We start from the raw sequence: 23,525 nt of genomic DNA, 5'->3' as shown, positions 1-23,525 counted from the left end.
AGAACGTCCCTTTCAAAGATTCCCCAAAAACCTGCACAGGCATTGCTTTAGTCTGTATATAGTTAGAGCTGTTTGATTTTGACTCTACATCAAAAATGTATTCACAAGATATTGTGAGCTTAACAGCTAAACTACTCAATTAGTTTCTTTGGAAACTGAGATCTTAATTGGAAATGATAAAGATCAGTAGATTTCATTAATGTGTGGCTAATAGCATGTAATTATGATTTTAATGATCAAATATCTCCCTATAACAACATACTAAACTGCTCTAACCTGTATTAACAGGATGACTGCACACAGAGATAATGTCTGCATACCTTTACATTTTCTCCAGGCATTTAGCAAAACCAATTCTCCTGGCGTTTATCGCCCCTAACATGAGGACGGATCTGATGCTGTGGACTTCCCTCTGCTTCCAATCTGGTACAGGACCAAAGTGATAGGAGCAGATTGCATCGCCATGGCAACATAATTATCCTGCCATAACGTGGGAGGCATGGATCATGTATGATCCACGTTTAGATGGTGTAATTATTCTCCTGCCTGCAGGAAGGAACATTTATCTCTGTGTTATCTCCCAGCGGGTTAGAAAATGCTTTCTTTTTGTACAATATCAATTCATTTGATCTGATGTGAAATCATCAGTGGCGTTTGGTTAATAAAATGGTTGAATAAGCGCAGAGGTAAATATTTGTAAGAATTTTACATTAAAAAAAATTAATTAGGTCACTAACAGTGCCTTAGCAACAAAATGATGACGAGTGACCATATTTCCTACATGCTAATTGGAATATGGCTGCGATGAAGTTGGCTTCTCATTGCTTCCACCTATAACTTTCCATTAGTTACCTAGCAACCTTCAATGTGTTCATGTTGTGGTGTTGGGGAGAGGAAACTCGTATTGTGAGTCTGAGCGCTGGTGCACACTGTGTTCTTGCAGCCACTTTCTTGTCTCGTAACACGGTGTAATAGTACGATGAGGCCCAGGCAAGTGGAATGAAGCCTGCTTCCCTTTGTCTTGAACACACACACTCTTTGTGTCACATTCCCCAGCCCCTCACCCATAACAAACCCAACTAGCCCCATCCTAACCTAATTATAATATCTATATCTAATCTATCTAAAATCTAAAACCAAGTCTTAATCCACAAACTTGTGTCAGAAAGTGAGAAACGACCAAAATGTTCTCACTACTTTGCTTTAAAACTCAAACTGGTCCTTATGATGTGTACCCATAAAAGTAAACACACACACACACACGCAGGGATTCCTCATCAATTATTTCTCAAAGGAGGGATTTTAGCTCAGTGTTGCCCTAAATCGACCCTCTCCCATGATGTGACATGGACCTGATGTTATTTTAAGACTCAAAAATCCATTACGCAGCAAATTCCTCTCAACTGGCTTTGACTCCAGAACACAGAAAACTCAGTGGCAGTAAGAAATAGCGAACATGATCTCTACACCTACAGTAAGGATGGTTAGAGTGTCCTGAAGAGAGAAGATAATAAATGATAGTCACGCACTGAAAGGCTGGGAAACGTGTGTCATGATTTAACTAATTGCTTTCAAGACATACAAGGTGGAACAATGTTTTCAAAAAAACAAAATCAGTAGTTAAACCAGAGCAGATTAAAGCCTTTTATAATCTTTCTTTGTGCCAACGGTTTTTCTCATTTGGATGCATTATAGACTGGTTCATTCCTGCAAGTCCCCAGTTCAAAGGCCAGTGATTGGTTCCAGACACACACATATTTAAGAGATGAAAGTGGAGAACGCTCTCGATCAAAATGCCTTGGTAAACACAGAAAGGTCAGGGAATAGATTCTTTGCTGTGAAATGTCAGCTGATTACTTGATAACTGGCATCATGGATCTATTTGAAGGACCTGGAAGGTAAAAAAAAGTCTTTGCAGTGTGTGTGAGAGGAGGTGGTGGTGGTGGTGGTGGTGTGGGGGGGGGGGGGGGGGTAGATCCCATTACACTGGTGTTTTATCAAAAACAGGATAAGAGGCATATTTTGTTCTCAGTGATTTTATATATGAGAAAGATTCAAAACTGTACACATTCAATTGCCGGACATTTGTGCTCTGCTGGCAGTTTCCATACAAAATTATTCAAATAGAAAATACTGTTAGTAATTTGTTGTTTGAAGGGACGTTCCTGGAGTGACAGTCTGTAACCTGGGGCTGGAACCCCCCCCCCCCCCCCAAGCAACCAAAATGATGAATGGAATATATAAAACAAAAACCCCTATGAGTCCAGGTTTTACATTTTTGATGCAAAAAACTCTGTTTGCCTTGTTAGGCCTCAGTCCTTGAAATTACAGTCTGACAAGACAATAAGTCGCTCATTGACTGAAAGATTAGAATCTTAGATAGACACGATTATTATTATTATACGAGCATTTCAGAAACTTTATCTAATCATCAAGACGGAAGTTGCTGATAAACAGTTTAAATTGTTCTATTAAACACATAGAAATTGATTTTTCTATCACCAGCCCAACAAGAGCCGATGAGATCTCCCAGCATAACAAGTAAAAAAACAACCTTTATTAAAAACCCAAAATATTGTAAATGATTAGTATTAAATCAATCATCTACAGGGTTAGTATGTCGTGTATCAGAGGCCACAGATCTTCACTGCATCATAGAAACCACTGAGGAATCGTTAAATGGAATCAAACAAAGCATCATAAGACAAGAGGTAAAAGCTGGTGTGCACACGAAGAACTTTCACTCTTGTAGGGTTCAGAGTTACACTTTTAACTTTTGGTCTCTGACAAATAAACAAGTTCAATACACCATTAAAGTGTTTACACGTTGCTGGTTCCAGTGAGAAACTCAGCTTGAGTCAAAACATGGACTTTCTCCTGCTCAACCTGATGAGGATGATGAAGAGTGACATATTGATAATGATGTGTCAGGCGTGTCGTCCAAATGTAGATTCAGCAGAATGTTCACGGTGGACATGGAATTAACTACGAGGATATCACACATAAACAAGATAAATAGAACGGAACTAAGCCCCAGTTAAGAGATTATTAGTGGAAAACCTTAATATTTGATATATTTTGGACAGCTTACTGTATCATAATAAAAAAGAGAAAATTAACACTTTTCACAAGGTTTGATTGCTTCACAGTGTTTGGCATTTGATGATGTAATCTTAACAAGATTGACATCCAAATAGATTTTGTTTTCATTAAATCTATACTTGTAGTGGAAATAGCACTGGAACTTTGAGGTGAGTTTAGTGTTGGTGGGAAGGGACAGCGCCCTCTCATTGTTTGATGACTGACCAGGATAAGTAAGAACTGACTTGTGCAGCATCAGGATGTTTCAGCCGAACATTAAACTGACTGATGTGTTGTTGTTTTTTGCAATAATCTGGTTATAAAGGCCACAGTGCAACCATCATCTGAGTGTGTGTGATTGCAGTACATGAGTGTGTTCATTCCGTGGCAGCTGAGTTAGTAGTGTCGTGTCACACTGTTGTCAAATTGTGGGGTTAGTTTGGGCCCCATCGACTGCTTGACGGCTTGCTCCAACGACTTCCTGGTCACAAGGAGCCGAACCACAACCTCAGACTTCTTTGTTAGCTTTTTACGAGCATAGTCGTGTGTCACCATGGTCATATCGTAGCCGTTCACCTGAGAAAAGACAAGAATTTTAGTAATTTTCTTAAACTTAAATAAATAACATGTTCTCTACTGTGGGCTCCCACCTGACACTCTAGCGTACACTTAGTGCCATCTTGTGGATTTAGACCAACGGTACACTTCACAACATACCTGCATTATTTTGTCTCCCATCATCAAGCCTGACACGTCAGCTGGTCCTCCTGGTGTTATCCTGGTCACATAGATGCCCTTTGACCAACACACACACATTCAACACTATCACCAATACAGGCAAACTAACAATGAAAAATCCAAAGATACAGAAAATAACACCTTGCAAATATAAGATAACATAGTTTAACAAATACAAAGTAAATACATTATAATTACTCCATGAGGGATACTGTCACACGTTTTGGTCTCACGTTAGGGAGCGGCCTGAAGACTTTTTGGAGTGCCAAAAATATTTCCGGTCATCCACACCCACATAGTGTGTGTGTCTACCTTTACTTAATAGTGATTGGTGTATAGATGGGCGTGCGTCACAGTTGACAATTTGGCTATTTCAAGCTCTAGCTTACTAAAAGGTTGTCTTTCCATTTGAATGATGACAAATAAATTAAATGTTCACTAGGTTAATAACACTGAATGAGACCATGTTGTTTTGGACTGTCTGAGAGACCTGTTATTTTGCCTCAGACTAAACAGAAAATTAGGAGGTTGGACCAAATAAAGCCCTCTAACTTGTAATGTCTTGAGATTTCTTAATTTGTTAAACTAACCGTCCAACAATCACGAGACTTTTAGCTAACCAAGATATGTACGATAGAGGAAAGCAGCAAAGCATGAGAAGCTAGAACCAACAAATGATTGGCTTGATAAATGACTTAAATGACGATTCAGCAAACTGAATAATCAACGACCCATTTCAATATGTCATACAAGAAAATTCGAGAGAAATTATACAAGTCAAAGGGGAGAAGGCACTATGAAAACCAAATCATTCCTTATAGAGGAAGAGCTCGGTATCTGTCACTGCAGCTCACAGAGTTAAGACAGTCAGCAGATTTGATGTGACTTTGTGTAAACTTGCAGTATTCCTTTTTGTCTCCTCAGGCAACAGGTAATGTGTTCAGGCCTGTTCCTCAGGTAGAGTTCAAGTACTGCTCTAGCAGCAGAGTGCCTCAACAGAAAGGAGCACAGACACTACACAGTGCACACATAACACACACTAAAACACTTACTTTGTCACTCTTGCTCTCAGAGAAGGGGTTCTGCCCGGGGTCCTGGTCGATCCCTCCACCGATGCTGAAGCCCAGGATCAAATTATTTCTCTCCTGCAACTTCTGGATCTCAATTCGTTGCTATTCAACAGAAGAAAAAACAAAATGATACACCATCACAGAGCCTAATGAGCCAATTTAAAACACATGTAAAACAGAGACAGGTCTGGGCCCGGATTCTGGTTTTTATCAACTCTGGCTCTAATCAGCACTGTTGGAAACACAACACCTGAGTAAACACAGATTTTTTTTCTTTATATTGGCCGGCTAGATGCTGACCCTTTTGTTGTATGACGTAATGACATGCATTTAACTTGTGGGCCTTGGTTTGTGTACTTTTGTTCTTCACATCTTGGCAACAATGAGCTACAGAGATTTATACTTTGAATCGTACAAGATTCAACTCAAGCAAGACGGGGAGGGGAGAGTGCTTCTCATCTCCTAGCGCATTTATGACATCGGCCGTGAAATGCATCACTCTGGATGTTCTTGTGGGATTTCTGTAACTTATTTATAGTGTGAGTATTACTTATACTAAAGTAATGACTTATGTTAATTTAAAGGATGCACATTGACATACTGTTTATAGCAGATTGTGTTTGTAAATTATTAGGAATTACAGCAGCACTGAAAATACTGTGAAAAGGCAAATGTTTTGTCACTGATAGCAAACTGACAAGCCATTGGTATACCACTTACTAGCCAATAGAAGTTACTGGGCAATTACTAACATGTAAGACGATGAGGCACTGATTTATGATAATTGATCTGATTTCAACACAAGACACATGTTGGATTTCAGTCTGTAACTGAATTCCACACTGACAGTGTGATAGTGCTGCTCTTTTCTTGACACCGACAACAGCTGGAGGATCATGAAAACAGCTGGACTTACGACTCTGACATTAGGACTCGTCACAACAACACAAAGACTGCCTTGTGTGTGTGTGTGTTGATGAATCACCAGACAGTGTCTCAGTGGTCTGGCTGATACAATGAAGTCAAAGAGGATGTCTGGAGCTCCTCTATGCCCGAGTAAGAGTCAATCAGCCAGTGAGGACTACACCACTGCAACACATTTCACTCCATCAGTCAAGAGGATAGAAAGGTTGGAAGTTAATTAAAAAAATAATGCACCAATAACCTAACAACTGTTTGGACACATTCCAATGAATTGCTGTGACTCCTGTGGCACAAACACACACAGCTGCCACTCAAAGGGATTTTAAAGCCCTCTTCGCCCAGGAAGACTGAACGGTGACGCCCATTCCTACACTAGTACTTACTGAAGCTTTAAAACACACATTTGAATCATCACTCAAGGTATTTTAAATGTTCGAAATACTTTTGTTCCATTTTCTGATGCAATGTAAGTTGTTTTTTTATGGTTTTCAGACGTTCGGGGAAGCGGTGCAGTGTGGGCGCGGGTGAGGTCATCTCACGTTAGCTTAACAAAGAAAGTAACGCTAACAGTAAATGCTAGCATTAATGACCATTGCGATAAGCGGGCTGCTGCTAACGTGAACACACAGGGCTTAACCCGGTGTTTGACCCGGTTTAACGTCAGCGTGGGACAACAGAGTGCCGTTCAACCGAAAACTTACCACAACAGCGGTGAGCGGCTGACCCGGGACAAAAGCCATGGCGTCGCTGCGGAGCTTTGGTGTTAAATATCAGGTGGAAAGTGGCCAAAAGTGAAATGATAACTCGTTGCTGTAAAAAGTCAGAGAAAACAAAGAGGGGTTCGACGTCGGGACAACTTCCTGGATGTGCTCGTGAGGAGTGAGTGATCCAAGCGGCTGATCCCTGTGCAAAATCCAAGCGGCTTCCCAGTGACGTCACTCAGCCTCCCAGCCAATCAGCCCCGCGCGGTTTGCAGCACCAGGGCAGCCAGGGGAGGGCGGTGTTTAGGGTGTTGGCCGTGGCTCCACTCCCCCTTCACACACGGGCGACACAAGTCAAACTCTCCACGTTATCTCTGTGGCTGCTGTCCCGGGGCGAGGCTCCGTGTTTCGCCTTAAAAGGAAGTGCCCAGTAGTCACCGCCTCTGTGAACGTGCTGAGATCATGCTACCTGTTCAACACTATACCCAGACACGTTTTTAGATATAAATTCTGCTTTAGATAATAACTTCTGTCAGGTTAAAGGTAGGGAACCTTCTCATCTACTCTTAAACAAGAAATATTGTTATTTATAAGTTTATCATATGTTTTCTTATTTTGAAAAGTCAATCTAAAATGTGTTATGAGACAATTATCTTTAATGAAAGAAGGGTTTTTTCTATTGGCTTGGTATGGATTTGACACTCTGATGTAGTCGGTGCCGTGAAATTCATGTTTGAATCAATAAATTAATCACTGCAAGCATTAGCAGCTCAACAAGAAAGGATTCACAAAGGTTTCCAAGTAGTTTGACACCCTTTTGATAAAATTCATAGTAAATAGGGAAATATAAATTAGAATAACATAAAATAATCCTTTATTAGTCCCACAGTGGGGAAATTTGTCAAAAATAGGCACCAGTAACTTATAATAAGTAACAACCTACGTGTATAAGAAATACATAAAATATTAATGGAATGAAAATTAACCAAGTACGCACCCTCAATTATTGTGCTCAACAAATACTCGAGTATTTACATTTTCTGCTTCAGATATGTATTCATATATTATATAATATTAATTTTATTTATTCAAAAGGGGCAATGTACATTAAAAACAAGGCAACAGAGAACAAACAACCGACAAATGGACAAGAAACTTACATAAATATTCTATTATAAATGTATTTCATAGCTTCAGTTAGGCCACTGCTAACTCTGCCAATTCAGAATTTGAAAACACATACAATACGAAATATGATGCATTGTTATAAAGTCAATGAAATCAGGAGTATTTGATTATAACATTAAATAAAAGCTAATTTCCCCCTGCTACTTAGTCTACAGGGTTTTTATATTGTGTTTTATTAACATTGTATATATTGGTTTATTTTGGTCGTGCACTGATTGCTGGTTGTAAATCAAATTGCCCTTGAAGGATAATAAAGATTTTTCTTTTATGGAGAACTTTAGTTAATCACAAGCTGCACAAACCAAGCAAGAGCAGCAGAGGAACCCAGCAGCCAGCAGGGGGCAGCCTCAGGACATCACATGGAAACAAGCAGCAGCAGACTGCTTGGAAATTAAGCAGCTAAACTTGAACGAGGACATCCAGAGGGGGACAGAGAAGCAGCTCACCTTCAAAGTAAAAGTTCAGGAGGCCGGAGGTTTGATTTGATTAATGATTAATGAGTGACCCTTACTCCTAGGGGTAATTGATGGGAACAATATTAAATGTGTCCCACAGTGTGATTCTTTTAAGGCGTCAGAAGCCAAGGTTGGAAACTACTGGGTTATTCTCTAACAATAGGTTTTTAAAGCATGTTAAATCATTCAGTATCTAAAAGCCAAAAATATAAGAGTAACTTTTAAGTAAGGCTGTCAAATATATGTAGTAAAGTAGAAAATACAACCCTTAGTTTCTCATGGGAATGAGCAGGCGGTGTGGCCTAGGGGGAAGAGAGGTCGTTCTCCAACAAGAAGGTTGGTGGTTCGATTCATACTCTTCCCCATCTGCATGCTGAAGTGGCCTTGACAAGATACTGAACCCCTAAAATTGTCAGGACTTCAACCACCTATTAATTGCACAATATCTTACACTATGTAAATTCAAATAAATAAAAATATATAAAACATTTAATATATACAAATTTAAATGAAATTAATTAAATTATTTAAATGAAATTAATCCAGGAGGTGTGCAGATCGCTACTGCGCAGGTCTGATTTAATTTAAATTATCTATTTTTTTTATTAAAATTAATTTTTTTGTTTCCTTTTTTTAAATATTTCTTTTTTTTTAAATGTACATAGTGTAAGTTATTGTGCAATGGATAATTGGTTGAAGTCCTGCCAACACGACAGCCTGCCAAACTTTAACCATCATATTAACATTGAGGATTGGATTATTTTTGTGAAGATCGGTCAATGTGAACGTGTTCAAGGGGTCTCTGGGGGCACCGTTGAGCCATTTTACCACGCCCATTTTACCACCACTTTCTACTTTTCTGCAGTTTTTGGTAAGAATTTGAGCATGTTAAAGCCCTCAAATAGCCAATTCATTTGCCTGAAAAATAATAACAATAATCCTTACAATTTCATTAGGGCTTCACTGTCTGTCAGTGGCCGGTCAGTGCTCGGGCTCTAAAAAGCTAAGTGTAAAAACAAGAAAGATGTGCGCAGTGTGGGAATATGTACAGTGAATGGATTGCACATGAACCTACTGCACAGACAGACTTCATCACAGTCCACACCAGGGCAGTGACATTTAAGCGTCAGCATGCAAAGTTCAGAAGGAGAGGAGAAGTTAAGGAAGAAGGAAGAAGTGTGCAGAGACAATATCTGTCTGTCCTGTTTGTTCCTATTAACAGCTGTACAGTATGTCCAGTGTGTGGAAATGAAATTATCTCATCATTATATAAATCAAACATATCTGCAGCTTATGCTACAGTGGGTGATAATATGTAATGAAACAAAATTATACAGAACTGAATTTCAGACGTATGCAGGCTCGGAAATAAGACTTTTATTTTTTTTACAGTCATATAACATCATTACACACTTTATAGCTAAATTATGTAGACAGAAACATGAAAAATCGTAGACATCACACTATCTAGTAACTTTAACATCCTCATCTTGGGCTATTGGCTATTTCCAGTAACAACGATATAATGTACCACCACCTCTTGGTTCAGAAACTGTGTGAAAGTGCATCTAACTGACGTCAATGGCCATTTCTATACGTGAGGAACAAGTTTGACTAGTTTCTTAATTTCCTCTCTCCTCCAGCTTCTCTGTCATTGTGCTGCTACTGATTCAGATCTCTGGGGTTGCAGTATACCTCCCGTGTATTCAAATCCTCTGACATTAACAAGGTCATGCGGATTTTCATATGATACATAAAACTCCCTTTTCTCACGAGAGTACGCGTCCATCTGTAACCTCTGAACATTTAACCAGACTTTCGAAGGCCCAACAAGTGAATGGGGAAGCAAGTTAACTCCAACTATAGACTTGTATTGCACTCCTACTTATGTATCAGCGTTTATCTGTATTGTCCCTGTTGAAAAAGCTGACACATACTTCACGTCACTAATAGTTGTCACATATACAGTTTGATCTACTTCATAATTTTTAAATGTCATAGTCTTCAACCTGGATCCAAAGTTTATAAATGTGGGTGTGCAGATGAAAAGACTTTTGGAATAGTGGTGATGTTTTGGGTTCCCTCACCCTTTTTCTGTGTATGTGGCCTTTATGCCCTGCACGTATACGTGTACACCTTCTTTGGTTTGATTCATTAACAGACTATATTTATGCAGCAACGTTTTCAGTCTTATCGACCACTCAAAGAGCCTTCAACTCATCCATTCACTCACACATTCACACAGAACTACCAAACAGAGTTTTTTCTATCACACACTGAAGGTGGTGGGGGGTTGAACCACCGACCTTTTGGTTAGTGTACAACCCTCTCTACCTCCTGAGACACAACTGCCCTCAATATTTGTAACATGGTTTCAGTTCTGCACAATGCAGTCTATCCTATAGGCATCATTTTCTGGAGCATTGGGGAATCAGAAGCCTGGAGCAAAAGGAGGAGGTGGCATGTACTCTGGAGGTAAAGCTCCATGAGTTGCCATCACATATGTGCCACGGTTGGAATATACTGCTTCATCGCATGTCTGCTCTCCCTGGTATGCATTGCTGTATATCGCCTCCCCATTAATCTCTGTGTAAAAGTTCTCCTGGGACTTACTTATTTTCTTTTGGAATTTCTTCTTCAAGTTCATTAGGTTGGCGACGACCGATGGCTTCCCGTCGTGGTTCTTTCCAGGCTGAATGTTTCCGATGGGAGAGTGTTGAGAGGCTGTAGGTGAGGAGGGACCCTCGAGTGCAGGGGCTGAACCGATACAGGGCTGGTTCTGCCTCGGTTGAGGCACAAAACCCCTAGAAGGGACCCCAGGAGGCAGGTTGTATTGAGGGTCCTCGGCTGTATGAATCTTCATGAGACCAACAAAACAGCAGGGAATCTTGTTAAGAATTAAAATCACTGTTGGCCATTGAATGTGCAAGGCCCTGGAAATGTGACTACAAGTAAAAATTATTTTTTTTTTGTTTATACTTAAACAACTAGGCCCAGCATCTTACCATTGCTGGAAGTTGAGAGGTATTGTGTGAAAATTGCAAAGTGTATTGGTATTTTTGTTGGCTGCTTGGAACCGGGACTGCGTTGTTCCATAGGTTGTCTGGTCTAGAAGGAGGAGCCGGTGGCATGAACTCTTGTGGTGGTTCGGGGGGGCTCACGTTCCGCTGCAGTGAGGTATGCTGCAAACTTGGGTTGGGATTTGGGCGTCTTTGGGGAAACAGAAGTTCTGCGTAGTCTGACTTGTCATTTGATGACTTACATAAGATTAGCCAGAGAGAGACAGAGACAGGACATGATTATTTTTGGTTTTGGTTTTGCAGAGTGTACAGGTAGTGAGCAAATAAACAAATATTGTGTAAATTAGGTAGACAGTTTCCTCTTTGAATGCATGACGCACAGTAAACACATAAAAGTGAATGTGTTGTATAGATGGTGAATTATACCTAAAACAGCTAAACTGAGTTTTCATCAGATCATAAATTAAACATAAAAGCAATTCCTTAACTTTATGTTAATCTTATAATATTGTAGCTTCAAAATTTGTTTGATGGTTATCTGACTTCTAATAGTGAGATTGGTGCCACTTTCATTCCCACTCCTTACTGCCTGTGCTTGCTCCAGTAACTTTGGTGAGCAGGTAGTATAAGTGTGTAACTAACTGATAGTCACACCTTTAGTTACCAGAGTCAGGTCCAGCAAGTTTAAGAGCAAAGCCAAACTGTAAATCATTTATAAACCAGCGTTTGTCCCAGATATTCAGTGAGGAAACTCCCTTTACAAGGAATTCAATTTTTTGGGGAAATATGAAGAATTTTGAACAGAGTTGGGTGTATTTGTTACAGCAGGAAGTCTGGGACCATGGGTAATATCCACTGTCCAACAGAAGGAATCACCACATGTGGTTACATAAGGTTGCTGCTGCTCAGTAACAGTGACATAGTGTTACCTTAAAGCCAAATGGGGAGTTCAAACAACACAACACACGATACCTACAACTACATACAAATCTATATATTAAATTGACTGGCTCTTCAATTCAGGTACACAGGTAGGGTAACAAAGACACTTCCTCACCTGTCCACAGGCAACAGTGAGCACCTCAGTGAAAGGCAAGATGGGACTTCTACGATGAAAGTCCACGAGGTCCTGCAGGAACCGATGATGCCTGCTCTCCCCGACTATGATGTAATTGCCGTCCTCCAACGCATCAATCATGAAGTGTCTGCAGCGGTCGTCAGCACTGAGGGGTCAGTGCACACGAGGGGAGAGGAGAGGAATTTGAGCTGTTAGACTCTGTGAGTATTATAATATTATAAATAAAGAAAGCTCATGTAGTCCTGCACACACTCACCGATACGAGAGGGAGTATCCAACCCTGGTCTCACTGACTCTGATGAGGAAGTATCCAGCAGGCTTTGGCATGAGCAAGTCCTCAGCTGCCCTACAAAATGATTATAAAACTAAAACGAGCACAGCATAGCTTCACAGAGGAGGTGTGTTGGTATCAATTACAGCTTGAATCAGTTTTCTGTGATATCACAGTGGAAATTTGTCATTAGCTTTTAACACATTACGTGTTCTCATCTATGAGTGGTCACATAAACAATGTGCACTGTTGTCAAAAACTACTGAAGTGATTAGTCTTACAAATAATCAAAATACATTAACCCTTGTGTGGCGTTCATGCTTTTGCTACTCATCCAATGTCCGAAGGTTTGGTGGACCCCCTGCATTAATTGGGTCCACAAGATGTTTCATCACTATTTATGCTTATTTCTTCGAACTTAATAAGAAATTGAACCCACTCATGTCAGTCTACACAACACATTGAACACACAGCCTAATCATGCCACCCTATATGCAACACACAACGGGCAGAGTTTTTGCTGTGTGTTGTATATGTATTTCTTGCACCTGATGCATGTATACTCTGTGTCCTGTCCACACACATGGCAGCGTTTCACTGGCCAAAACATAGAATGATGGAAATTCAGCCAGCTTGTCTTTCTGCCTGTGGTCTCTGTTCTAAGACCAGATAATCCTGGAGGTCTTCCAGAGTTATTGTTACACAGAAAAGTTCTCTGCCAGTTTCTACATCCTACAGGGATTCTGTGTATGCCCCTTTGGATCTGAAAACTCCAGCATGGATCAGAACCTATGATCAGAACCACCATAGTATGCATGCAGATGGGTTTGGTGAACTTCCTTCAACCTCTCTCCAAAAACATGCTGCCCCTCCAAATTAGCATCAAGGATGAAAAGTTCAAAGACTTGATGTCCTGCACATCATCTTCCAAAGCTTCTCTCGCTTCAAAAATCATTTCTAAGGCCCTTTGAGCAGAAAATATGTTTTCCACCTTGATATGGAACCATACAGGCAAAGCTATTCATTTGTTTTGTGAGAAAATACAGAATGTTTCCTCACTTGCTTCCCCGGGCTTTGAACATGTCGGGTCGGATTTGAGAAAAGTTTGACTCTCATGTCTATGTGGTTGTCAAAAATAAACTTTTTTGTTTTTACTTCCTGAAAACCTTCAGACTAATTATAGATTCCCATTGTTTAAAATTATTGCGCAGAGTTCCTCTTATATTTTATCAATCTCGTACTGTAAATGTTTTCATTGTCTTTTATTGTAAAACACTACATTACTGCACATGAACCTTTCACAATTTCTTATTTATATGACATTGAGTGTAGATATTCAGTGGAACATTTAACATACAACACAGACCAGCCAAACCTAAAATATACCAACGCTATAATAATTAGAAAAGAGTGACATAAAAAGACAAACGTACTTTCTGGAAATGATGCCGTGAAACCACTCTGGGATGATACCATTCCTGATCACAGTCCGATACTGGGACTCGGTGAACCAGGTGCGAGGATCGTGCTGTCCTTGTGACGGCTGACTCCGCTCCATCATCCTGAGGGAAAGGTTCTGATGTCTGTTATGATTTACAGCTCACTGACTCATACGTAAGATACTTGTAACGTACAGTGTATGACTTGTAGAGTAGGTGAGTACTTGTAGATATATATCATTGCAAAAATTCATATAGGCTGAACTAGCAGATACTTCGTTCGAATACCAATGATATACAGCCTCAGAATGATACAGCAATTATGTGATTTCTTGTTACTTCTTTTCATTCATAATTTCTCTTTCTGTTGCATATTCTCACTGAACCACTCTCACACATAGTTTGATGCACTGTCAAAACTTGTTCCATGTCAAACTTTTCTATAAACACTATTATAAATGTTTTATTTTAAATCATGAACATATTTCTCCTAAAATGTTAACATCATAGAGAGAGAAAAGTAAACTCTACCTGCTCTGTTTGCTGCAGTATAACCAATTGCAAATAATTTAAATCAATCAGTATGTTGTCTAACTCAAACAAAGCTCACAGTAAAAATAGACTCACCTCGTCTGATGCCTCCGTGATGAAATGACACAGCAGAACTGGCACGCACCTGACTCTACCTGACTGTGGGCGGAGCTAAACCTTATCTACGAAGCTGCTGTCACACAGCTCCACACATTAAAACAGAACGTCATGTGACGAATAAGCCAAACATCATCCAACTGTTTTTTATATAGTGGAACCCGACCAGATAAAACCGGATGAATCGATGCTGCCTTTTCTGCTGCTGCTGTATGACATCATTTATTTATTCAAGTTTCAGTCCAAAGTACAAACTTGGGAGGCTTCATAAGTCTTTATAATTCAATGTTTATTCAGAGTTTTCTTCAGAAAGAACTCATGTACTGACTGTTGTGAATACTTAATTTTTTAGCTATTTATTTATTTATTTATTAATAGAGATATGGGGGTAGGCACACAGTGACAGCAATTAAATGAAATCCAGTGGTCACAGGTTTCATGGAGGGAGCAGCACTGATGTGACTGGTGCCCCAACATTTATGCCACCTCTGCATCCTGTTAACATACTGTTTAGTGTTGTTGCCATTAGATTCCATTACAATGTCATATAACTCAATTAGCATACAATATAATATATTTCGGTTTTCACCCATAATGTATCCATTTTAGAATTTGTGATAATAAAATCATGTTATGATCAAACTGTCCAATTATGTGCATCTAAAAAAAAAAGAGGGGTTTGACTTCCACCTCTTTCAGCTAGGAACTAACTGGACAATCAGGTTTATCTTGACAACCAAGTTCAAGCTCGCTGTTCGACAAATCTGTTTGACTAACAGTTTCAATGCAAACTCCTGGTCACAGTTTAACTTCACTGTCTGAGAAAATAAAGAACCAATCACCGATGTTTTACACCCACCTGCTAACTGTTAAAAAGACTCAATTGTAAGTGTTTGATAAACTTTCCGGTATGGTTTCGCTTCACGCTGCTGTGTGAGGAGGAAGTGATGCCGTTCAGTGTGAATGTTTTTGTGGGGCTCCTCCATTAACACACAAGCAACACACATGCACACACTGAATCTCAGAGGCACAATCTTTTAAACTTCACTTTAGGTGATTAATGATTGTTTTAAACATCCTGGTGTCAGTTGCTGGTGAGAGGTGATACTGCATGACAGCATGGAGCAGCAGGTGCATGGCAAGAGGGTGAGAACATTGAAATGTGTACGATGGAGCACCTTAGGATGACATATCGAGTTGGGAGACGTGTTATTGAGGTGACATAGCTCACCACTTATCTCTCAGGTGTGTCTTTATAACAGTAACAAGATCTTGAGGGTTTGATTTATTTTGATGTCATCAAAATAAATCAAATTGAGTCAAATCTACAGTTAAATTAATTACACAGTATCTAATTGGTCAAGTTGTTTGCAAATGTTTTGATCACAGCCTTCTTTGTCCAGGTCATGAGCTCAAATTTTGTATTTCCTACAAAATCAGGCCCCCCATATATCAGGCTTGGTTAAGAAAACATGACACTATCATATCTCGCTGAACATGTTTTTTTTCTTGTTCATATAAATCAGATTTTAGAAGAAAAGTTTGAAACTCTACATGATCAAATCATAATCTGAGCTAATCATAGGTCAAATATAAATCATTAGCAAAACATAAGCTTATATTAAACTTCCTTATATCTATTCACATATTTAATATACATCTCCAATGATAAATGGTGCAAAACGTTTTTAACAATCTCATTTTAATAAATCAAAGAACACTTATCTACAAAAGGTGTAGATGTGATTTATGAAACTACAGTACAATCATTGTAGATCTTATTTACAATTGCTGAATTTTCATCTCCCACCCATGAAATCCATCAAAGATCAGTGATGCACTTCAAAATCAGTTGTGTGCTGCTGAAGACATGTTGACTGAGAACTGACAGATTTACAATGGGGAGAGAATTACAACCAATCCAATCAAAAGCAGAACTGTGCTCATTTTACAGACCAAATTTAAACCACTTCAATCTAAAAACTGCATCTTTTATGTGCGAGAGTCAGTTTAACAAACATAGTGCTGAAACCATCGAGTCCATCAAAGATGATGATTTAGATCCACAGGTTAATATTTATGACTCAATTCAGCAGAACTAATAATGATTTGCCCTGAGGCGCTTTTAACCAGGCGTCAGTTCAATTCTTGCGCCTCAACCCTTGCGCACACACACAATAGCATTTGGAGTGACAGCAGAAAATAAAATAGTAAGGATCCTATGCACATTTATAATCTCATACAAAGCTTATCGAGTCAAATGTGCAAAGCTTTTTGAGGTTTTCTAAAGGACCCAGAATGCATAGTTCAGACGGCTCTTATGCTGGGCCAAAAGGGGGGGGAACGTAAGAGGAAAAGAATGCAGGGTAAGGGGTATCTGGGGTTCCAGAAAGCATCAACATGGATGCAAATGTCTAAAATGCTAGAAAAATATCAGTGAATGTTGTAATTGGGAAATGCTTCTTTATATCATAGGCCTCGTCAGTGCTCGGATGTTTTCAGGAATCCCAGATTTATAAAACAGGGGGAAAGTTGTGCATGACTATTATTTGCTTTCTGTTAAGGCTTGCAACAAACAGTCAACACATTAAGAATTTTTTTTTTTTTTAACAGAGAGAACAAAAGGAAAAGTGCATAATCAATAAGAACATAAAAGGCCACTTTGTCATTTGGTGCTTTTTGTTGTTTCACTCCATAAATACTGCTACAGCATCGCCCTGATCCAAGGCCCAGAAATAAACAGTTGTGTAACATGTTCCCCCATTGGAACTGACAACTGGAAAAAAGATCAAAGCATAAAACAATGATTCTTATTAATCACTGAGATTCCTTCTGTGCCTCTGCTGGTTAGCTGCGTCGCCTCCTGGTGTTAGAGTCGGGTATTGCTAGTCCGAAAAGGGAAGTGCAACAAAGAGCTGTCTTCCTCCTAAAACACATTTTCTGAGAAACACAGCCAAAACCCATCATGAGGAAATCAACTTCGAAAACTGTGTGCTCTCAAGAACCCAGCTGTTACTGCAGCTGCATGAATACTTAAGACAGACAAACTCTGGACTCTAAATACACTACATTGCACATTAAAGTGTTCACAAGAGCAATGAATGGAATGTTTCAGCCTAAAAAAAAATCCATAGAAAGACATGAGTAGAAAAGGTGTAAACTCCAATGTTGATATGAGTAAAATGCACTGGCACTGCTGTTTCATATGGTCCATAATAATTAATTCAACAAATTTACATTTAGCTTTTACCTAATGCAGATATATAGAGCTCTGGACCAACCAGTCTGTAATATGGTAGCACTCAACTGGGAATCTACCCTGATCACCTTGCAGAGATACAGTGTGTCGCATTATTGAATAGTCTACATTTATAAAATTAGGAAGCCCATTAAACTAGTGGGTAAGGTCTGGAAATATAATTTGGGATACTTTTACAGATCAAGAATAACTAATTAAGACTACACCCCGAGTGACAACAGGTGGAAAAAAAAACCTTGGCATCAGGAATTATTGTAAGATAATAACCTGCAGACAGGGAACAGTCACCTACAAAAAGTAGTTTGATCACTTTCAATGTCTCATGCTGAGAAGGCCATCTTTAAAAGTCAATACAATTTAAGGAATTAAGTGGAAATCTTAGGTGTAAGGAGCAACTGTAAAAAACAATAAGAGATTTGCATGTAACAGCGGCCACAGACAACTGGTAGAATTAGGAAGCGATGAACGTTTGTTGTTCCTAGAAGATAAGCATGGGACAAACCAGACAGGAGGAGGAAGACAAGTGGAGGAGGATAAAAGAGATGGATTTCAGAGTGTGCTCTGTCCAGTTCTGTCCAGTGCGGGACACAGTTAAGGCGATGGTGGATGCCAACTCTCCCATCACCTCACAGCAGCGTGCAGCGGAAGAAACTGTTCTTCTTGGGTTGTTCTGTGATCTTTACTCCTTGACTGCTGCCCTGCGGGTTGTTGCCCTCCTGGAAGACACGCCGCGCATGACAAAGCACAAATATGACAACATGAGAAACACCAGAACATTGCCCGACACAGAAAGCATACTGTATCCAAAAGAGCCGGACAATTAATTCTTTCACTTTACTATGTGCTTACCAGCTTCTTGTCAATTTTTGCTTTGATGTCTCTGGCGAGGGTTAAGAATGCCTGCAGACGGGAACAGGTCAGAAAAATGTTACCATAATAATAATGATGACAAGATGTAGTAACTGATCACTACACATATTTTAAACATGCGTAAAGCAAGCAAGGAGATAGTCCATCGTATTTTAAATTTAATTTACTATATATATATATCTATATATATATAGATATATATAGATAGATAGATACTATTTTAGACTGTTGAATAAAGCAAAGTTATCAACAAAGTGTGTGAGCAATATATCAATGACCAACATATAGACTGTGTCACTAAATCAAACACACAGGATTCAGGATTTCAGGTGAGGGCTTAATATTCAATATGATACAAGTAACTAAATAATTGTATAACAAAAAGGCAAACATGTAAATGATGAGCACACACACACACCGTCTATGGGTCAGCAGTGAACAAATGATGTGGTTGCAGTATAATCATGGCTATGGCTAATTAAATGGTTTAATATGACCATGTGTCATACATGGAACACTGCTTGATTATTGTAGTTTTGAGCTCCTTTACAAACAAAGACATACATTGTTCCACTCCACACCTATTTTATTCTGCTTTAAATTCTGGAGGCATTACTGTAGTCTGTAAGTGAACTAAGCTTCAGAACTCACAGGTTTGTTGATTAGACGAATTCTGTGTATAAAGTGTAGGTATCATAAGATGTTTTGTTATCCATTTTCTGTTAACTTATTATCATATTGTGGGAATTGTTGATGTGGACAGAAAAAAACAGGTTGAATGGAATTATTTAAATGAATGCACACAGCCTCAGCCCTTGGCAACAAAACAGTCAACTGCAATTGAGTCATAGCAGGAAAAGTGTGAACTCACATTCTCGACATTGATGTTCGCCTTTGCACTGGTCTCCATGAACTTAATGCCGTACTCCAGCGCCAGCTGACGTCGAGAGAAAAGAGGCAGAGTAAATGTCAGTAAAGATAATAGATGTGTACGCCAAGAGAGCTACTAGTGCAATGTTAATCAAGTTCCCAGTGCACTTGACTTGATGTATCGCCCCACCTTCTCTCCTCTATCTTTGGACACCTGTCGCTTGTCATTACAATCACATTTGTTCCCAAGCACCATCCTCTCCACATCTCCTGAGGCATGCTGCGAATAATAAAACAGGAGATGTAATCATACATATCAAAACAACACATACACATATACCAAGGAGATGTAAATAGCAACATTTGTACAAAGCAAGTATACATACAAACTCACAAATAGGCACACTCAACTTGTGTTAAAATGTTTTTTTTACCTCTTCTATATTCCGTATCCAGTTCTTGATGTTGTCAAAGGACTTCTCGTTGGTTATGTCAAACACAAGCATGATGCCCTGGAGATTTCATAGAGGAGAAGACAACTGTAAGGCCATTTCCTAATCATATTTCTTAGTGTATTAACAGACTATAAATAAAAGGATCTAATGTGTTTTTGCTGTTGATTTCAACATGAATAAGTGATGGATCACATGATTGTGCAGCCTCAAGGGAGAGCATGGCATCCATAATCAATCAGGTTTCTGATGTCAAAGGGACAAACACATGCATCCAGTTAAACATGAGCTAAAGGAGAGGCTAACACAAAGCACACAATAATACACTGAGCACACAAGTGAATTCCCCGATGTGACAGTACAATATTAACAACAATGCTGGGTGTGGCTCTGGGAAAAGTTTCAGCTGAAGTGCTCACACTTGAGTTGACCCACAGACGCTGAGATGATCTGAACTATGCGAGTACAGTGTGGGAGTTGTGAGGCTGGTGGTGCAACTTACCATGGCTCCTCTGTAGTAGGCTGTTGTGATGGTCCTGAACCTCTCCTGTCCTGCTGTATCCCTACAAAGAAAACATTTTTATTTTGTCTGGCAAAACCTTGCCAACACGGAAAGCACCACTACAGATAGTTATATATTCCTTCTATAAGTATTAATGACATAAACCAAGCTTAGATTGGTCAGATTGTGTATGGGAACACACTTTTAGCAACACAAGGCTGTTTAAGCCCGGTCCCAGTTTTGTGCAAGAGCTAACATATCACTGGCGACCGCTTCTTTGATCACAAAAATAAACCAGATTTTGATCTTCTCATCTAAAATGTTAGTGAGACAACAAGTAAATTTATAAACGCAAACAGTCATGTACTACACAGTGGTACAAAAGTAGGTATCACTTGAGTTATTCAGTTTCCTGAATCAAATGCAGAGTAAACCAAGAATAGTCTCTATCATTACGGGAAACCACAGTGGTACAAATCTTTAAACACAGGAAACCAACATTGTGTCTTGTTTAAGAGCAACGTGACACAGACAAGAAAATTGTCAACTATGAAAGCAGATATAAACAATGCTTACAATTCTTAACCCTAAATATGTTATACTGACTAGACTTTTAATTATCGTGAGTGTTCAATAGTTGGATTATATTTAGATAATAGGTCTAATAACTGGTATAAATTTATTTTTTTTTGCACTGGAGCACAGATGCCGAACACTTTGAGTTACCAGTTTATTAAGAACACTTAATCTAATCTACACAGCCTGATTCAACAATGCAATGATGAAACACACCCAACCTTTATGATTACAATGTTCGGTTTGTGTTTAAACTGTTTAAGAGAGGTCACTTTGGTTTCTATAATTTGCAGTGCTGGTTGAACTGTATTGTGTTAGACTGGGAGTTGTCTCTAATATGTTGTCCACCCAGTTTATAAAGAGGCAAGACTAAAGCACCTCCCAGCGTAAAGCAACATCTTTTTACAACTACCACGAAGGCAGGAGTTTAATCAGGCCTGATGAGATAAACAACAGCTCAAGGTTTAGCTTGATGTAGCTGGTAACTGAGTGTAATGATGGAATCTGTTGCAAATCTGTCCGTCCTGGGGGAGGGATCCCTGACGCGTGGCTCTCTCTCTGAGGTTTCTACGTTTATTCCCATGTTTATAAGCTTTTTATTTGGTAGTTTCTGTGATTGATTGAGTGATAATTGTCCACAATCTTTGAATCTTTACAAGGAAGCTGTGAAATGAGAGACTTTGGAGACTTTCTTACCATATCTGTAACTTGATCTTCTTCCCATCTAATTCTATTGTTCTGATCTTGAAGTCAATACCTGGAGGAGAAACATAACAAAAACAACTATTTAAAACCCCGTTATTGAGACAACAATTGCTCAAAGTTGTGCAGTGTCAAGTCTCACTCAACGTCGCACAGATAAGTTGTATCAATGCACAGGGAACATTATGTAACGCAGGCTGGGGAGCAAAGTACAGGCAGCTGGTCATATGGAGGAATGACACTGCCCATAATGCTAGCTGTGCAGGCTACACACTTTGTAGCCTGTTAGCCCAACTTGACATAGTTCATGTGTGTCTACGATTCGCGTAAATGTTTGTTCGGGGTACGAGCACATGCACAGAACTCATTAAAGTGACACTATTATGTATAAATACATGTTGAGTTATCAGTGACAGGTCTGGAAAAGCCCCTCTAAACGAAGCCGGCAGGGCTGCTTCCTGGCTAGCCGCTAGCACAACACGAATGCTAGCCAGAGGAGTGACTAGCAGCAAATTAGCTCGACAGGATGGGCTGCTCCTCTCACACTTTTCCTCCAAAGACAACCCCGCCATACGCCACATTGTACCCACCTATAGTCGAGATAAACGTGGAGTTGAAGGCATCCTCTGAGAACCTGAACAGCACGCAGGTCTTCCCGACGCCGGAGTCGCCGATTAAAAGTAGTTTAAACAAGTAGTCGTAAGTCTTCGCCATGTTATTAGCTGTGTTACTAGTGCTGCGGATATCCCGCCCGGTGTAGAGACGTCAGTGCAGTGAGCAGCCGTGTGGTCAAACCAGCTGCCACTCTGGGCTGTCGTCGTGGCTGCGGAAGTCGCGGGGTGTGCTCGTTTTCATGCACGCTGTCACCCGGATTAAGAGAGTTATTGATTGATCATTGATAAATTAAAACTTTCTTTACAACATGGAAATTGTTTCTCTAAGTGTTGAGCAATGTTGTTATGTCATCAACTTAAATAGAAGAAAAATATTTAATGTTCAATGACACTTGAGTCAGACTTAGTTTCATTTTCATGCCTTCATGACAATCCACTGCATTTATAACATTTCTGAAAATGTAATATATTAAGGTTTATTTCACATATTAAAGTTTAAGACCAGAGCTTCCCAAACAGAAGAGGCCCGTGGCCCCCGGAAATATTCAGCCAAGCCCCGAGGCTGACATCCAGGTTGGTAAATTAGCAGAAATGTAGCATGACATTAATGTGAGTGGGCAGAAAAATTATTTTGAATAATAGTCATAAATAATCATGATCTCCATATTGATCAAAAGAACCACGGTAACCATTGTGGCCATAATCAGCCCTAACGTTTACTCACTCATAAGTTATACCCATATCATACTTTATTAGAGATATATTTTAATATCTCTTAATTTAATTTATGTTGCTAAATGGAACAATTTCTTGACCCACCTGATATACCTCCCAACCCACCAGTGGCCCTTGGCCCCCACTTTGGGACACACTGGCCTAGACCATAGACTGTAAATAACGATGGACAATGCGTCTCTACTTCCTCTGAACTATCGAGAAATGAAGCCAAAATATCCCAGACACGAGTGCTGCCATCTTGAGGGAGTAACTATTGAGGTATAGATATGTGGTAACAAAGACCCACACATACGCTCACCTTATTATTAGTCAATCATGACGTTTTGCCA

The 23,525-nt window shown here is 39.5% G+C and overlaps 3 protein-coding genes across 4 annotated transcripts; all 3 read right to left on the bottom strand.

The window, feature by feature from the left end:
- Positions 1 to 2,020: 2,020 nt before the first annotated feature.
- On the bottom strand, positions 2,021 to 6,762 carry tax1bp3 (Tax1 (human T-cell leukemia virus type I) binding protein 3). The gene is made up of 4 exons (XM_053430166.1): positions 6,515 to 6,762; positions 4,872 to 4,991; positions 3,799 to 3,876; positions 2,021 to 3,657 (listed from the first exon to the last, which is right to left on the bottom strand). The coding sequence occupies exons 1-4, from the start codon at positions 6,551 to 6,553 to the stop codon at positions 3,478 to 3,480; spliced, it is 417 nt and encodes a 138-aa protein (XP_053286141.1). The 5' UTR covers positions 6,554 to 6,762; the 3' UTR covers positions 2,021 to 3,477.
- Positions 6,763 to 9,514: 2,752 nt separating this feature from the next.
- Positions 9,515 to 14,746, bottom strand: hsh2d (hematopoietic SH2 domain containing). Of its 2 annotated transcripts, none has more exons than XM_053430428.1 (6): positions 14,593 to 14,746; positions 13,960 to 14,102; positions 12,512 to 12,601; positions 12,235 to 12,400; positions 11,163 to 11,414; positions 9,515 to 11,014 (listed from the first exon to the last, which is right to left on the bottom strand). In XM_053430428.1, the coding sequence occupies exons 2-6, from the start codon at positions 14,085 to 14,087 to the stop codon at positions 10,589 to 10,591; spliced, it is 1,062 nt and encodes a 353-aa protein (XP_053286403.1). In that variant the 5' UTR covers positions 14,088 to 14,102; positions 14,593 to 14,746; the 3' UTR covers positions 9,515 to 10,588. The 2 variants fall into 2 exon arrangements, with proteins under 2 accessions (XP_053286403.1, XP_053286402.1); XM_053430427.1 differs by having other exon boundaries at positions 13,960 to 14,088; positions 14,593 to 14,745.
- A 1,552-nt stretch (positions 14,747 to 16,298) lies between these two features.
- Positions 16,299 to 22,638, bottom strand: LOC128448276 (ras-related protein Rab-8A). The gene is made up of 8 exons (XM_053430858.1): positions 22,435 to 22,638; positions 21,839 to 21,899; positions 20,567 to 20,627; positions 20,047 to 20,124; positions 19,803 to 19,892; positions 19,614 to 19,679; positions 18,722 to 18,772; positions 16,299 to 18,588 (listed from the first exon to the last, which is right to left on the bottom strand). The coding sequence occupies exons 1-8, from the start codon at positions 22,556 to 22,558 to the stop codon at positions 18,499 to 18,501; spliced, it is 621 nt and encodes a 206-aa protein (XP_053286833.1). The 5' UTR covers positions 22,559 to 22,638; the 3' UTR covers positions 16,299 to 18,498.
- Positions 22,639 to 23,525: the final 887 nt, after the last annotated feature.

This window comes from Pleuronectes platessa, chromosome 9 (assembly GCF_947347685.1).
Source record: "Pleuronectes platessa chromosome 9, fPlePla1.1, whole genome shotgun sequence".
In the NCBI taxonomy this organism is placed as follows: domain Eukaryota; kingdom Metazoa; phylum Chordata; class Actinopteri; order Pleuronectiformes; family Pleuronectidae; genus Pleuronectes; species Pleuronectes platessa.
Note: the sequence above shows the minus strand (reverse complement) of the source record. Positions and strands in the feature narration are given on the sequence as shown.